The sequence below is a fragment of the Myripristis murdjan genome, chromosome 17 (assembly GCF_902150065.1).
Source record: "Myripristis murdjan chromosome 17, fMyrMur1.1, whole genome shotgun sequence".
In the NCBI taxonomy this organism is placed as follows: domain Eukaryota; kingdom Metazoa; phylum Chordata; class Actinopteri; order Holocentriformes; family Holocentridae; genus Myripristis; species Myripristis murdjan.
The window spans coordinates 16,642,430-16,660,271 of record NC_043996.1 but is presented as its reverse complement, the minus strand read 5'-3'; the positions used below and the strand labels follow the sequence as shown (position 1 = coordinate 16,660,271).

The following is a 17,842-nucleotide window of genomic DNA, read 5'->3' as shown; positions in this document are numbered from 1 at the left end:
TTAATACCTATTTCATGTCACACCAGAATATCAGTCTTTATTAAGTAGAGATATTGACGCTACTGCGTGACAAAACTTCCACAAATACTTATTATTAAAAAAAAAAAAAAAAAAACACTCCGTCAAAATTGTGGTTCATGATCACTGGAAGCTTCGGCTGGAGCTGCACTTTGGAACTAGTTTGCCCAAGTGTTGCGGAAGGATTGCCGTGCTTATTATGTTAACAGGTTGGCGGAGTGATCTAATAATGGTTGGGACCAGGGATAGAGAAAGGACAGCTGATAACAGACGCGAAGCAGATCCACGACAACAGTAGCTAGCTGTACAATCATGTACAGTCTCTCCGAAACAAAAGCCAAGACGTCCGGAAACATGGAGAGAAAAAGGTGGGCGCAGCAGCAGCTCGTAGGCCTCCAGCTGACGGAGTTGATAAAGTAAAGTTTGGTTTCTGCCAGCGGAGCGCACCGCATGCACGCTTCTTGCACGTTCAGCTAGCGATAATGAAACAGTTCATGTGTTCACACGGTAACGTCCGGTCAGCCAGCACTGACGCTAGAGGTGGAAAATGTCCGCAAACTCGGCTTTTAGAGTTTATCGAGTGGAAAATACACGTCAAGCGGCACATGGAGAAGGTACAGCTGCCGGCTCGTAACTCAAACGGTGTCGGTGCCGTCGCTGCTGCTCGCCGTGCGGCTAGCTTGATTAGCCAGCTAACTTTCATTGTTTACACACGCCTGACTGGCGACGGGCCCTCACACACACGCACACACACACACACACACGCACACACCCACACCGGGTGCTAAGGGCACGACGCGGCGGCTCGGTCCACACCGTGAGCCGGACCCGGAGAGAGGCTGCTGGGTCTCTAGCAGCTCGTTTATCGATAAATGTGCTGATGATCAGTGATCAGCTTTACATCGTCACTCAGCGGCTCGATGACAGCGCGCGCAGCTCGTGGTCTCAATAATCAATAATCAGTAATCACGATTACAAACCTGTTTTGATACTGGATGATTGATATACACATTTATAGTCTCTCTTAAAAAAAAAAAAAGAGCAACTTCGCCATTGTGTAACTCCGAAGTGTAAAGCCATCTGTGTGACTGCATCCCTTATAGCATCTTAACACTTTACTTTTTTGTTTGTTTTGTAGCCAAATAAATAAATCATCAATTTTTATTACATAGTAGAATTATCAGCCAGTATTTTCAATAGCTCTACCAGAGTTTATCTCAGAAATCCGAAATAATCTGATATTTCAGAGTGATTTGTTTATTTATTTAGTACTTAATACTTTGCATTGTTTTCAATAAATACCTCGGACGTTAGAACGTATATACAGGCAAACTTAAGTTATTATGTAAATTTTTTTTTTTTTTTTTTTTTATGTAGATGGAAATTGAATAAAATAAAGGTTGAAGGTATTAAGGGGGGGTTCAACATGTGTTGAAATGCTGTTATATGTTGTTATATGCTGTCCACAGCCCCAAAGCTATTGAAAATGGTGGGGTAATTATTATATTATGTAATAAAAATTCATGAACAAAAATTGGCCACAAAACCAAAAAAGAAAAAGGTGGAGATGTGATGGGGTGGGGGGTGGAGTCACAAACATGTTAGAGTTGGTTTGGGACTTTGGCAGTTCACAACAGCCAAGCTAATGAAAATGATAATGAAAATAATGCATAACTAGAAGAGTGCAGATCTCCTCTGTCTCCCCGGCTCTGGTGCTCAGACTACTAGACACAACCAGCTGAGGAGTTATCACCCAGTTGTGGTATAAAACAAGTTTTTAAAAGGTTTTGAATCACCATAACCACTAGAAATCTTTGATCCTATAGTCATAACTTTGCATAAAAAAATATCATCATAGACCTAATAGTATGTGAGATTAGTTGTGGATGGATACACACACACACAGATACACACACTGCAACCTAGTGGACACGACAAATATGTAATATATATTTTTGAAAAAACAGTGTACACAAATTGAAAAAAGTAAATTGCCACAATTCTGCAATTCACAACAGCCAAGCCATTATTTATTAAAAATAGTGATTGAATGATGTAATAAAAGTTCATGAAGAAGTAAAAGTAAAAGGTGAAGGGGTGTGTGTGTGTGTGTGTGTGTGTGTGTGTGTGTGTGTGTGTGTGTGTGTGTGTGTGTGTGTGTGTATGTATGTATGTATGGGGGGGTCTTTAAAATATAGGCTATAAAGACATAACAAAAGTAAGGAGATCTAAAAATACCTATGACAGTTGGTTTTACACTTCTGAGTTACACAGTGTAAAAGCTGTTGATTTTTGAAGTGCAAATATAAATCTGAATATCCAACATCCAGTATAAAACCAGTTTTACCCTTCTAGTATCTAGTGAACGAATCTTAAATCCTCTGCTGTCTGAGAAGTCACTTCTATGATCTTGATTTTACGTTGTGCCTCCTCTCCAGTCCGCCTGCGAAGCGCTTCCTGAACAAGCCCCAGATAATCCGCTGTCTTGGGAGCAATGGTCCCACAGATGTGCAAGCCGTCCACTCCCGAACTGGACGCTCGCTCATGAACAAAGTCCAGCGCAACGGACACAAGCATCTGAATGACGGCAGCCATCAAATCAAGGTGAGACAGAGTGTGTTGATGTGTTGGAATGACTGTGCAAAAATTAAATTAATTAGTGAATTTAAAGCAGAGTATTCCTCCACAGTCCTTGGCAGTGTGCAGGCTTCACACCATAATTGTAAAAAACAACTCAAAAGCACCACTTTTTGTACTGATGGTATTAATGTTGTGTACTAACATTAAAGCATGTGCCAGAACTGAATATCAGAGTACTTTTCACATATTTTTTGAATGTTGAAAAAAATCATTAATTTATTAAGTATGGAAAAATTTGTCATGCATCTGTTAGATTTTGGAAAAGAATCAGACATGTATTAAATATGGTAGGAAGAAAAGATAAATATTGGAAAAGACACCCTTATTAAGTGTGTAAAAAAATCCCATATTTGTTAAGCATGAGAAAATAATCAAGTGTGTGATAAATGTGGGGGAAAATTCACACATTTCAGGGTCCAAAATTAACTTTTTGGCTAATGTGCCAACAGGAGGCAAACTGAGAAAATTTACCAGCCAGAAATATTTGTTACCAGCCACAAAACTGCATCATGTATTTTCTACATACTAGGCTTCTGAGCTTCATATTTTAGCCAGGATCTCAGAGCCCCTGTGTCGTTCCAGCGACACAAGAACACCATCATCTATGACTTTCTCTTCACCTCCAGGTTTTCTTTTTGGTGGCTTAACTCCAGAGATGTGTCACCACATCTGTTATAACATGTAACACAGATGTTTCTTGCAGCAAAAGCACAGATATGGTGTGAAAAGCAGCTTTGATTTGATTGGCCAACATCACAACATCAGCATGGCTGGTGACCCCAATTTGTTTACCTACCAAACCCAAAATTTAGCCTACCTGCATTCAATGGGTGTTAATTTTTTATCCTGCACATTTCTTACATGTTGAAACAGCAACACCAACATTTACTAAATCAGAATCAGAAATACTTTATGGCTCTATACTGGAAACCTAATATAAGGAGCCTTGGGGTTACCTTTGATTCTTCTTCTAAATTAGACGGGCAACTCAAATCAGTTTTCGAAGCCAACTTTTTTCAATTCAGAGTTTTAGCCAAGATCAAACCCTTTCTCTCTCCCAAAGACCTTGAGAAGGCCACTCATGCTTTTATTACCTGGAAGCTTGACTACTGTAACTTGTTATATGTCGGAGGGCCAGCCACTGTTATCCAGGCTGCAGCTGGTTCAAAATTCTGCTGCTAGACTCCTGACCGGCACCCGAAAGCCTGATCACATTTCACCAGTCCTGCCATCTTTACACTGGCTACCTGTTCAGGTTTCAAAATATTGATGTTTGTCTATAAGTGCTTGAACGAACGCACCTGCGTCTCTGTCAGACCTGTTGCAGCCCTCTGTCCCATGTCGTTCGCCGAGGCTGTTGGACCAACAGTTTCTATCCGTTCCCAGAGTTAGACTGGCACTTTGGGCCGACCAAGCCTCCTCAGTGGCAGCTCCTAAACTGTGGAACAACCTCGCCCTCCTTGTCAGGGCAGCAAATTCACTTCCAGTTTTTAAGTCCCAGACTGCCAAGCTGCCTTCAACTCTGCTGCTGGTCGGCCTGAAACCAGTGATGGTCCTCATGCCACTCCAAACCTCTCTCACGCACTTATTAAATATTGGAAAATAATAAAATATTCATTATATTGTAAAACATGTTTTACACATTTTGTTAAATGTTGAGAATAAATAAACAAATACAGCATCAGCTATATGGGGAAAAAAAGCATTTGGTCAAAACTGGGGATAAAATTGAGCTTTTGTGAAATGTGGATGTACTTTTCACATATTTGTTCACTGCTGGAAAAGTATTTGTTAAATGTAAGAAAATTGTTATGTTCTTATTGCATGTTAAAAAAAAAATGTCTGCTTTGCAATAACATTTGGCTCATAAGCATTACATAAGTAAATTCTGAAAATAATGAATCTGAGACATGAATTTTGGTTTTAAGTACAAGATCATTTCTAATATTTAGCTTAAATAATGGAAATTTAGTATTTACTGAGCAGAGAGTCAATTTCTGATTACCAAAGTGTAAAACATATACTAGAACAATTTTCTGTTGTTGTTTTACTGTAATAGAAAATCAATCACAGTTGACTTAATCACAGTTAACTTTGGCAGTTTTTACAACAAATGTTTGTTTTTGTCTTTGTTGAAGGCCAAGCCTGACTTGAACACAGCACTACCAGTTCGACAGACAGCATCCATCTTTAAACAACCAGTAACCAAGGTCACAAATCACCCCAACAACAAAGTAAAGACTGACCCCCAGAAAGCTATGGACCAGCCAAAACAGGTGATTCATTGAGCTGTGTGCATGCACATGTTCCACTTTTGTCGACAAAGAAACTTTGTATTGTGTCATTTGCATTTACAACTTTTTCAGACACTTTGAAAAGTCAAATAAAATTCAGCGCAACTGAATTTTATTTCATTTATTTACCTACAGTGTAAAGTATGAAGTTCCCCGTATAAATTAAATGATCTAGTCAGCTGTGCTACGGTCAAGCTGAGCAGCACTTGAATTGATGCTGCTTTGGATCATATGCTTGATTATTTCTAATGTAGTTGATCTGATTCTTCTTTGTATTTTGTGTTTTTGTTTTTGTTTTTTTCTTTATCTTTAGCTGTTTTGGGAGAGGAAGTTGAGTGGTTTGAGTGCATTTGATATTGCAGAAGAGCTGGTGAAAACCATGGATCTTCCCAAGGGCTTACAGGGTGAGTGCAATGAGCATTTAAAACACGACAACCACGTAGTGTAATTTAAAGCATGGGTTTTCTGTATGCCTGACCTGTGCTTTGTGTCTTTTTGCAGGTGTTGGACCTGTGTGTTCAGACAAAACCCTGCTCTCTGCCATCGCCAGTGCCCTGCACACTAGCCCCACGCCCGTCACAGGGCAGCTTGCCGCTGCAGTGGAGAAGAACCCCGGAGTCTGGCTCAACACAACGCAGCCTCTGTGCAAGGCCTTCATGGTGACCGATGACGATATCAGGTAAGCCACGCAAGAGCAAACACAGCGCCATCCACTTGGGATGGGAAAAAAAATTATTCACTTAAGTATCACCATATTATATATATTATATAACTTGACAAAAACAAGATATCTAAGTGAAACTGGTTTCTTTCAGTACACATGGGTCTCCCCTTTGCAGAAATGCCCATATTATGCTGATCCCCTGCAGTTTTGGGCAAAAGAAATGCAGGTTTCTACATACAGTACAAATGTGTTGTTTTCACCCGTTCTAAAATGGTGCATTTCTTCTGAGGTCTTAACAGTCTTGGAGTTGGAGAAATTGGGTTGGACTGGAAAGCTGAGATTCTTGTGGATTCAGTGAGCCACATTTGATTCATGTGTGACGATGTTAGCCCCAAGAGTAGCCATGTCATTGTAGTGAGACTGTTTTTTGGTACTTGACATTATGGTATAAAATGACCCACTGAGACCTCTAGGATAATCAGAGCTTCATGAAACTTTACATCCACCGACTAGAGGGTAATTAAAAAAAAAAACAAAAATTGCAAGAAATTGTAATATCCAATCACAGTACTTAAGAATTGCAATACATATCGATTCAGCACCCAAGTGGGGTCACTCATGCTGCTAATGTACACACTCACAGTTTACAGCATGGCACGTTGCCTTCCACTATAAGGAATATATTTTGTGATGCTTAACCCTCAGAAGTAGAGATTATGGCCAATAGATGAATTAAAATGTGAATCAGTTACTGTTGTCTGTATGTTCAACTAATTTCTGTGGACTGAGGAGGTTGAAATTGTAAATCTTTTACTAATGTTGAGTTCTAAAATATTTTGCTGTGAAAGGTCTGTGGCAGCTGTATTTATAACATACATAGGTATGTTGTAAATACAGCTGCCACATTGGAGCTGATAACTGTGTTTCTTTCCCCTCCTGTGTGTCCTCCAGGAAACAGGAGGACCTGGTGCATAATGTGAGGAGGAGGCTGGAGGAAGCCCTCATGGCTGACATGTTGGCTCATATAGAGGACACGGCTACAGACGCTGTGGCTAACGCACCGGAAGAGAAGCCAGAGCAGGTGGACACGGACAACTTATAGCCAAGGTATACAAGAAAACGTCATAGGGTCAGTTTGTTGGGACTCTTAAGTCGTGGATCATTCAGTCCCGTCATTTGTCTTACATTAGTATGTAGTAAATGGATCCCAAACATGTAATATATCTCTTTTGTCATCTCTCCTACAGGCTTGTTGGATGAAAGGGAGTCTGCTGGTGCATGGTATCCCCTCCTCTCGTACAAAGAACTTTTTTTTTTTTTTTTTTTTTCAAATGATTGGCTTCATTGTGAAAATTGTCCTCAAGCTCTTGTAACTCAAGTGGACCTCAGATGCAGGGAATCTGCAAATTTGCAACCTAAAGAAAACAGAAATTGGTTCTAGAGAAAAAAAAAAGGTTTGTTTTCTTTTCTTTTTGTTTTTTTTTTTCTCTGGCAATTCTGAAATGGTGCTTTTTATTTGTTCTCATTTTTACCTCTACTCATGTTTAACAGTTATAGATGGTGCTTTACTCAATGCAGTTTTGATAACTTTCTAGTTAACATGTTCAGCATTGAAACACAAACCTGGTGTATGTGAATGAGAAGAGTGCCTTTGCTCTGTGTGTGTGTGTGTGTGTGTGTGTGTGTGTGTGTGTGTGTGTGTGTGTGTGTGTGTGTGTGTAAATGTTTAAGTGTTTCAGTTCAAGCTGAGGAGACCCTCTCAGCATGTTCTTTTTAAAGGTTCTGCCAGAGCACATTGTTGTATAATGTTCTTCTTCTTCTTCTTTTTTTTTTTTTTTATAACAGTCCTCAGTTGTATCCTACTCTGGTAATATAGGCAGTATGGCATGCCTTTAATCTTAAGGGGTATGTTTACATGCACACAAAATTCTAGTTATCATAAATTATAAAAGAAAGTTGTTAACTTGACTAAATGTTTTCATACTTGTATGATTTCTATGAATAACTTGAATTGATGTGGATTTAAAAGTATTACTCCTGCTATTTGTATTGGCAATATACAGTAATTGTCAGTATTGTTTTGGGGGGTTATTTTGCAGAGTAAGTGCAAACTTAACCACATTTGAGTTTAGAATACAGACAGTACCAGAAAAACGTTTCTACCTTGAGAAAATATTGGACAGTAATGATGCTGATGTGCCCTTGATTTACCTCATTTCCAAGGTGTGTTGTAAGTACATGTGTCTATACCACTTTATTGTCATTATTAAATAAATGCAGCTCTTTTGTAAATGGTGTAAACTATCTTTTTAAGCTCACTTACTTTTAGGTCATTGTTATTACCTGTTAGAATTAAAGGGCTGGGGTATTTCTTTCATTTTGTGGATTTATGAAGTGGACATTTTTATGCTTTTAAAATTGATCAGTCAAAGAGTGACAGGTAGTGGAGCTAATATTTTTCATCTTGCTTTCTCATATCCTATTCTGGCACTTTAGAAAGCATGTTGTGCCCTGAGAAGGGCTGAAATCATGTGTTTACATGGCTTGAATTAAAGCAGTTCACTCCAATAAATCAGATGTGCCTGTAGTGTGCTATCCGTGTGATAATCTGAAACGAATTAAATAGATGCAGGCACACACACACAGAGAGACACAGACACATGGAGCATCATTGGCTCAGTGCTCTGTTGGACCACCCAAAACCTCACCAATGGTAGCCATGATGAACACACCCTGCCATGACCAAAAAAATTGAAATGTATCATTGCGTAAGTATCAGGCTGCAAGTGGACGTAAGTTAGAATATCAAATAAAAAAAATACAGTGTCGGACAGACGGGCACAATGGCAGTGACAGCCACAACAGCAGCTTTGCGGTGATGCGCCCCTGTGCTGCATGGCCTTTGAACCCATTGTTGTGTCGCGGGTGACGTCAGTGCTGTGTGCGAGAGACAGTCAGAGCGGCGTGCGCCTGGCGAGACAAAGGCGGTGGACCAGGGTCAGGGAACAGCAGAAAGAACCAAGAAACACTGTATATTTTTACTAAAAGGTAATTATTTACCTTGAAATTCAACTGTAGGCTTCTAGTCGACACGCATAATGAAGACCCGGTGATGCAACTCGAAATACGGCTTGGGTAGAGTATTAAAAAAACAACAACAACAGTGTCCTCTTTTCGTTTTTAAACGTTTTTCTCCAACGCCCCCAATTTAGCGTGCTAGCAAGCTAACCCTGCTAGCTGTTAGCGCACACTGGTCGCCTCCTCCTCCCGGCTGCTTCTCATCTTTCCTCCAAGAATTGGCGAGAAGAGAGAGGGGGACCTCGTCGAGAACGGGAAGATAACGTAAGTTCACGTCGTTTCCGTGTTTGTTTTATTTTAAAAAAGTATACCTGCCTTTGAAAATGACAAAAAGTTCGACTGTCAGAACACAGCTAACCACCTAGCATTGGTACTCCCAAACAAAGGGGTCGGCAACGTGACTGAGTGCCGACTGTGGAGCTAGCTAGCTAGCTTGCTTGTATAAGCTAACAACAGCTCACCTCTTTACCCAAATTCCCAAATTTCGATGAGTACACAGGGGAGTAACTTATCGGCAGAGAATACACCTTTGTTAGAGCAGAGAAATATCCTGTGCACATGTATTCTCGTGGACATGCTTTATTCTGATCAGACAGCCAGCAGTGTAGATGCTTTCAGTTGTCATACAAGAAGCAGCAACAGACAAAGCAGGGCGCCCAAATCAACACTATTAATTCAATGTATTGATAGTGAATGGGAGCATGCATGACAGTCGATTTCAGTCTTGTTCCGTGTGTTTAATGCACAACAACCACTTGAATTTGTGCTATTTCGTCGTTATTTTTTAAAGGGTGCCCTCAACTCCCCAACTTAACAGGCAATATCCGAGATCTGATGTGAGATCCACGGAGACTATGCCTAGCCCTTTATTCCACCCCGAGATTATGGACCACGACATGGTAGTCAGCAGCCAGCACAACGGGGTCGGTCTGCCCCGAGAAACAGACCAGGAATCCAGGGAAGAGGATCACCAAGAGGCGCTTCGCTTCGCCCTGGACCAGCTGTCACTCATGGCCCTGGAGAAGGTGGACTGTGGGGGCGGTGGGGGCGGACTGGTCGACCCGCTCGACGGGACCCAAGGACCGGGCTCTGAGAGTTGCAACGGTGTGGGTGGAGGAGGCTATGTGGACCTTCAGATGCTGGAGCATCCTAGTGGGTCCCGGGACTCCCCGACATCCTGCTCCCCATCCCCAGAGTACTACGGCTCGGGCGGCTACCACATGGCCGGCTCTCACTCCATGCTCCACGGGGAACAAAGCTCCGTACTCTGCAGCCGAAAAAGAAGTGTCAACATGACTGAATGCGTGCCTGTCCCGAGCTCTGAACATGTTGCTGAAATTGTGGGGCGGCAAGGTAAGACCACTGGCTGTTTTAAAGACACGCACGCCGAGCTGGGTGTGTATTTATTCAGTGTTTATTAACATCTTAGACGGGCAGCATGCAGGCAGTTTGTTCTTTGTTTGGGTGACTGGTGAGAGGTGGATCCCAGAAGTTTTACAGCCTCAGTCAGGTGTTGATGCCGGAGTAAGCTCCTTGAGCCGCACTCTTGTGTTTGGTTCTTTTCGTGGCTTGTATAATGTTAGTAGTCCTGAAAAGGCATGCTTACCTTATTTGCATGGCCTTTATAACAGTGTTAAGACAATGGCTTGGTAGAGAGTGAGTGAGAGAGTGGTTGATGAGTGGGAGGGAGGGGGAGGGGTAGGAGAGGGTCAGACAAAGCGGCAGATTGTCGGGAGTCTGGACATGTCTAGCAGTCTGCACCAAACAAAGGAAACGTACCGAATAATTTTGATTTCACCTATCACAAATATAAAGTGGCTAGATTGAACTCCGAACATGATGTATTTATTCGCAGCTGTGCTTATGGTGTATTATAAATTATTTTGCTGAGCGGATTGAGGCTGAAACGGGGCAGACGCACAAACACGGGACTGGGCGGTGTTACGCCCTGCACCCATCTCCGTCTGCCGATGCTGTTCGCATGTATACCCCACAATTTTACTGTTTTTTCTTTGGCGTTACATCAATACACGTATTAAATTTGACATGAACCCATCGGTTAGGTTTGGTGCGCCCGTTGCAGTCGCGGTATCGTTATGGCATTGTTCTCTTTGTTTGAAAAGCCATGCTTTCTGCTTCCCAGAATGACATCACGCACTATGCGCCCTATTGGTTGCCCAGATTGAACCGTCCATATTTAAAGAAACAGAGCACACACTTTATGTCGGTGAAGGTAGATGAGGTGCTACAAACAGTGCATGAACCCCGGACGTTTATGTGGGCAGGCATCGTGGCTTTAATTCATGCCTTCCATTTTTGCTGCTTTATTTATCATTTAGATTGCAATAATTACTTGAAAATTACATGTGATGTTGGCAAGTCTTCATGTACCAGAAATATATTTTTTGGTTGTTTTCTTTTGACCACCTGTACATGTGTATGCGTAACACAGATCACAGTATGTGTGTTTTATTAATTAATGTGTATCTATCTAATGTGCTTTGGCAATTTTAGTATAATGTAATTAAAATCCATGTTTATATGCTTCTACATCTTACAAAATGTGCTTTGGCAATTTTGGTATAATGTAATTAAAATCCATGTTTATATGCTTCTGCATCTTACAGGTTGTAAGATCAAGGCCTTGCGTGCCAAGACAAACACCTACATAAAGACCCCAGTTAGAGGTGAGGATCCAGTATTCATCGTGACAGGACGTAGGGAGGATGTGGAGATGGCTAAACGAGAAATCGTCTCTGCCGCTGAGCATTTCTCTATGATCCGGGCGTCCCGATGCAAGGCTGGTGCTGGGCCAGGGGGAGGGGGCTCCCTTCCTGGACCGCCCCACCTGCCAGGGCAGACCACCATACAGGTATTTAAACCATTATTGTCATCCAGCTGTCCTTGTTATAGCTTATATAATAATCAGGCAACAACATATTTAAGATGTTATACACCTGTAGAAAACGTTAAAATGTCTGTATTATTTGGTCATGCTTTCACCTTTCAAAGGATATAATGTCTCTGTTATTGCCGATCCAGGTGCGGGTACCTTACAGAGTTGTTGGTTTGGTTGTTGGACCAAAGGGAGCTACCATCAAGCGCATACAACAGCAGACTCACACCTACATTGTGACACCCAGCCGAGAGAAAGACCCAGTGTTTGAGGTGACTGGTATGCCAGAGAACGTGGACCGTGCCAGAGAGGAGATTGAGACTCATATCACCCTGCGGACAGGAGCCTTTGTGGATCTTCAGGGAGACAATGACTTCCACCAGAACGGGACTGATGTCAGTCTAGAAGGCCTGGGCTCCCTGAGCGGAGGGCTCGGAGCAGCTCTGTGGTCCAGGGCTACTAGCCACCATTCTGCACCCCCTCCTCCGCCACCCCCTCCCCCTCCCCCTCTTCCAATGGCTATGCACCATTCATCCAGCCGGAAGATGTCGTCCACAGCCTCCTACCACACACACAATGGCGGGATGAGCTCAGATAGCTACAGCACCACACGCAAGGCCACCGAAGGAGGTAGCCCTACTAGTCCATTTAGCACAGGCTCCAGCAGTGCTGGAGGAGGATTCACTTTTGGGGGAGACTCAACCCCAGGGCTGTCCTCTTCAGATGAGCTGGGCTTTGAGTTCAGTGCTTCCAACATCTGGGCACCTTTTGTCAATGGTGGAACAGGCAATAAGACAGCCAGTACGTCCCAGCAGCAGCCTCTGCGTCGTAATAGCAGTGGCCTGAGTGGTGGTGCCATCACACCAAGATTGTCTCCAACCCTGCCTCAGGACACAGGCGTGAGCCCCCTGGATCATCCATTGGCCCGCCGTGCCCAGAGCGACCCCCTCAGCACTCTATCCTGGCTACAGTCTGGCAACACAGGTGGCGGCTCCTTCTCTGGAGCTTCCAGCTCCAGCTCTGGAGGTTCATCCACCGGCTACTCCTCCTGTTCAGCCTCCTCCTTGCCTGGGGGCTCTCCCACTGACTCCGAGGGAGGCAGCAGTGGGGTGGGCCTGAGCTCTGGCATGTTGGGCCGGCTGAAAGGTGGCTCTGGCCCAGGGGTTGCGGGTCTCGTCGGTGTTAGCCCTGGTGTCAATAGGGACTGCTTTGTGTGTTTTGAGAGTGAGGTGACAGCAGCCCTGGTGCCTTGTGGCCACAACCTGTTCTGCATGGAGTGTGCCGGGCAAATCTGCCAGTCAGCCGAGCCAGAGTGCCCTGTCTGTCATACCCCCACCACACAGTGCATCCGCATCTTCTCCTAATGCCAGCGGGGGACAGGGAACGAGGGCAGTGCCACCTGGGGATGAGGAGGGGAGGTATAGAACTTGAGTTGTCTTACTATCTACAAGACTAGAGTAGGACATCAACTGTGGAGGAGCGGACGGAGGGACTTACACTAATGACCTTCACACACACATATGATGGACCATAATAAATGCATTAATAGAGATGATGATACTATACGGATGTTAATTATTGGTGATAACTATGTCAAGAATAATAACAGTAATAATATTGACTTTTTCTGAGTGAGGTTATTTGAAACTGTTCTGCAGACAGGTGGGGCTCAGACAGTCTCACGGTGGGAACTTATGGAAGGAAACTAGTGTCTTATCTCTCTTCAGGCCTTCATTTTGACCTGGACCAGTCTGCACAGCGTGACATAGTTCAGGCTGCTGGCGGCTGGTCTGTCTCTACGTTTCTTCATTCTGGCTTCTTCAGATCTCTGCCTGCTTTCTCTCACAGCCTTTCCTTTTGACACTTTTGTACTTAACAGATATTTTTCGATGAAGCTGTCAATGAGGCCTGCACTTTTCTACTCTTTATTTTAATGTTCTTGACAGGATGCAAACAACTGTTAACCAATCCCTTGCTTTCTCCTGTGCTCTCACTCATGCTGTTTGTAACATTGCGCAGTGGGTTTGCTATTTTTCTGTATGCTTGGAACTTGTTTAAGGTTGGGCATGTAGTCAGGCACCTAGCAGCCCGATGCACCCGTGGGACCTCTAAAGGATAATTTCTTGTTGCTACAGAAACATTAGCGAAATTTAGTCATCATTAGTGATAAATTAATGGGATCAATAGGGGCAAACACAAGGTATCTCTTAATTCTTGATCAAATTACCTTAAATCAATGACATTTTTTTGTACGCTAAATTAGTAGAATCTTCCCCACATTTTAAATGTGGTTGGCCCTGTGACTCACATTAATTATCCTTTAATGACTAAGAAACGTAACATTAATGATATTGAAGGAATGTGTCTGAGGTCAGCTTCTGTGTACCTTTAGGATGCCTGACAATCCATTCACATCTCTTTTGTGTGCCTGTGTGTCTGCGTGAGTGTTTGGGGTAGATTTTAATAATGTATACCCAGTCATGTTTGGCATATCGGGCTATTTCACACATTGGCATTATTGTGTGTCCTCAAGATGAGAAGGTCTGGTTTTTGTCCTGCTCTCCCCTCTCCTTCACCCTCAGAGTCTAGGGAAGCCATCCATCCACACCGGGACATTTGCCCCAGTCCTCTCGGTTCCTCTATCTGTTACACTTAGATTGGGTTATGTAGTGTTTTCTAATAGTTTTTTGACTCTTGACTGTCAAGTTGTGTGGCTAACTGACATATTTTGAACTATAGGATAAGATAGGGCTTTCTGATGTCACACACGTGAATGTCTTGTCCAATAGGGGTCTTGGTTAAGGGGAGGTGGCTGCCCCTCCCACATAAAACAGTAATAAGGGGCTAGATTGAGCCATTTTTCATGCACTGCAACTCCCAGCCCCTCTAAAAAAGAAAAAAAAAAATTGAAAAAAGAAAAAAAAAAGCTCTTACTGTTTTTTTTTAAGTTTGGTCTTCCACCCCCACTCTCACAGCAAAGCTGTATGGCACTCTCAAATGACACTCTGTTATACCCCATATAGAGCTGTACTCTCGGCCAAATGTAGTGCACTATATGGATAGTTATTTGAGATTTGTCCTGTGTTTCATAGCATAACTTGAGTAACTCCTCATAAGGTGGTTACAACCTGTTTTGTGTTAGTGTTTTTTAATTCATTGTGAGTTCGCAGTAACTGCCTCCTGTAGTGTTTATATGTATGATTTGGACGTAAGTGGGTTTTGGTGTGACTGTATGGTTGCTGTTAGTAGCCCTTTCGAACATACATGGAATCAGCTCATAGAATGAGACAAGCCATGACAACAGAATTAAAATAACATGACTAATATGCTCAAGGGCTTCCTCTGACATTACATTTTCAGGCTCACACAGTAGAAAGAAAAATCAAGTTCTCCTATATGGCAGCTAGTAGCTAGGTCATCCAGGGCTTCCAGACACTCTTGTGTTCAAATCCCAGCAGCTGCAGAATGTTTTACTTGTTTTTTGGTTTTTATTTTTATTTTCCCTAAATTGGTATGTCCCCACACAGTCATGAGGTCATCACCTGGTCCTCAGATCACATCCAGATGAAAAAAACTATAGGCCGATGCATTCTCCTCCCTGGATTTTACAGCAGATTAGAAATGGTTGTGCGTTTTTAGTTATCATGGAAAGATGGGTGTATCTAAATCAGTAGATCGTTGTCATAGCTACAGAGTTGAAAATCTAATTGGCAGTTGCTGCTGTGATTATGGTGCTCCAGCCAGTATGATGTTAAACTCCTTCGCTGTGCGCTTGTCCGGATGCCTGACTGTTGATTTCCTACTTAGTTGACGAGGGCAGCAGCTCCACATAGGAATCTAATAAGCCCACTGTCCTGGTTGAGCACAGCGGTACACTGACTTGTCTGTCCACACATGTGGAGGGAAATAAACCCAGGAGCTGAACTAGTAGTCTTTTTGAAGACTAGCCAATGGTGCTTTGGTGCAACTCCCTACTGAAACACATCAGCGAGCAAACCCGCTTCTTACGTATGGTAGTGCAGGGGCATCGAGTCCCCAGACTAACTTCTCCAGTGCACTGTAGAACTGGCAACCCTGTCCTCATTCTTGTTGCCCCTGTGTGGGACTGTTCTGTTGAAACTGGCAACCCATCCCTCCTGGGGTCTGATGTCAAATGTTGCATTTTGTCTCTACTTCTGCAGACTCAGAATTGATGCAGGGGTGTGAATGTGTCTAAATGAACAGATAATGACTGTTGTGTGAGTCTGTGTTGAGGCCAATCTGAAGCCCTTCTGAGAACTGTCCAAGTTGACTTGTTCGAGAAATAAAATGTGTTTAATTTTGCCAGATGGGTCTAATGTAAGTTCTGGTGTTGCACCAGGATCTCTCTGGCCCATGGGAGAGTGTGTTAGGGTAATGTACAGTAGCTTAATCGTTAAAAGGTACAAATTTTCTCAGATTGACTGCTGATTTTTATTTTTTATTTTTTAGCCAGACTTATCCCATCCCCCATTTCCTTCCTAAATGTTTGAAAACAGGGTTTCCTGAGGCATGCTAGCCAGTGACCTCTGACCTTTTTTGTGATTAGAGGGGGATGTGAAGAGAGCGCGCCAGTTGGGGGTGACACACTCCCCCCAAGCCTCTGCTCTCCTATTTTGCTTTAATTCTCTTTGTATGCAGAACCAAAATGTAAACGTCAGCAAACTAGGTTTCAGGCCTGACCTGTATGTATATACCCTGAATACAATCATTGGGATTTTGTTTTCAAAAGGTGAAATGACTTAATTGAAGATAAGTGTAGTTTTTAAAGAACATGTATCATTATTTGTAAGTTAACCATCTGCATGTCTTCAAGCCGCCTGGCATTAGCTAATAATTTTTAAGATGAAAAGAAAAAAAACTTTTTACACATTTTATTTTTACAATTTATTTGCTTACCTAAATATCCCAGACAATAATGTGATCCTTTTTATTACTTCAAATTTATTTTTATTTTCCATTTTTTATTTTCCTTATTTCCTGTGTACAACATATAGGCAATTTATAACAAAATGAGAAAAGTATTGAAGAAATTTTAAAATTGAAATATATTTTATTTGAAAGTTTATGGACCTTCTAACCGTGAGCCGGAAAAAATTGTATAATCATATAATTTGAGCTGACTTGACGGTTATGAGAAATGTATCAAGAGTTTTATTTTTTATGCTTCTTTAATAAAGTCTTGTTTTTGGTTTCATTTTTTTACTGTAAAATAATCCTGCTGTGTCTGTCTCTTTGTTTCTGTAAACGTGTGCAATCGATTGCAACTGTTGCGTCAGACTGCCACATGGTGGCAGTGCAGGCACATCTGCAGCCGACCCACTGACTGCACTGGGATCGTGGTGCACTGTGAGCGATGCATAGATTATATATGATGAAAACTATTTGCAGTCAGAAGCTTTGCCACATGAAGTCGTACGGGCTTCCTCTTCATGGCCGCTGATGGAGCACAGCTCAGACCAGCTTTAATTATTTTTTTAACATTTCCATCAGTTTTCAGTATTCTGTTCCAAGAAGAGGAATAAAAATGTCTTGAAACCATGAATGCTCGCTCACCCCACTCCACTGCTTAAGCACACATGCACCAAACACCAGACTTGCTTGGAGGGAGATGACTTCCCTGTCATCTCCCTCCCCCATCCCCACCATTTAGGGCTTCAACTCAGAACCAAGAAAATACAGTTTAAAAAAAAAAAAAAAAAAAGGTGCAATCCCTCTGGTCCCACAGTCTGTTTTCTTTAGATGTGTCTATTTGCACCAGTACTGTTAAAAAAGGCAAAAATAGAAAATACTTATATAATGACCTCTCTTAGAAGTCTTACATTGTCAAAATAAAAATAATATAGACCTTATTGAAAAGACTAACAACCTAGAACAATAGAAAATAAACGTTTCCAATAATACACAATGGAGAAGACAGTTGGTGTGTGTAGTGCTTACATGAGTCTGTAGAAGCTTTCTTTTAGTTTTGCTCAGTTGCAGTGGCTCCTGAGGCTGGATGGAGGAGGCAGTCTTGCTAAAACCCCGGGCTCACTGTGGCTGATCACGTGTTGATCCCCCTTCCCTTCTGCACAGGGAGGTCAGAGGTCAGAGACGGCTGCAGAACAGCATCCTGGGAGCTCATAGGGAGTCAGTGTTTTGCTCATCAACACTCCATCCAAGGCCAGTGCTTTCTGGATGGTGGCTTGATCCTGGCCCAGGTGAAGGGCGGTGTCCATCTAACAGCCTGCTGTC

General features: G+C 42.5%; 2 protein-coding genes across 3 annotated transcripts; both read left to right on the top strand.

Annotated features, from left to right (window-relative positions):
* The first annotated feature begins 215 nt into the window (after positions 1-215).
* mbd3a (methyl-CpG binding domain protein 3a) lies at positions 216-7,912 on the top strand. The gene is made up of 7 exons (XM_030073729.1): positions 216-386; positions 2,457-2,622; positions 4,797-4,934; positions 5,266-5,356; positions 5,454-5,631; positions 6,568-6,723; positions 6,864-7,912. The coding sequence occupies exons 1-6, from the start codon at positions 331-333 to the stop codon at positions 6,716-6,718; spliced, it is 780 nt and encodes a 259-aa protein (XP_029929589.1). The 5' UTR covers positions 216-330; the 3' UTR covers positions 6,719-6,723; positions 6,864-7,912.
* Positions 7,913-8,546: 634 nt separating this feature from the next.
* On the top strand, positions 8,547-16,779 carry LOC115374678 (RNA-binding protein MEX3B). Of its 2 annotated transcripts, XM_030073721.1 has the most exons (5): positions 8,547-8,664; positions 8,829-8,958; positions 9,483-10,047; positions 11,322-11,566; positions 11,737-16,779. In XM_030073721.1, the coding sequence occupies exons 3-5, from the start codon at positions 9,549-9,551 to the stop codon at positions 12,952-12,954; spliced, it is 1,962 nt and encodes a 653-aa protein (XP_029929581.1). In that variant the 5' UTR covers positions 8,547-8,664; positions 8,829-8,958; positions 9,483-9,548; the 3' UTR covers positions 12,955-16,779. The 2 variants fall into 2 exon arrangements, with proteins under 2 accessions (XP_029929581.1, XP_029929580.1); XM_030073720.1 differs by having other exon boundaries at positions 8,571-8,958; positions 9,485-10,047.
* The last annotated feature ends 1,063 nt before the right edge of the window (positions 16,780-17,842 follow it).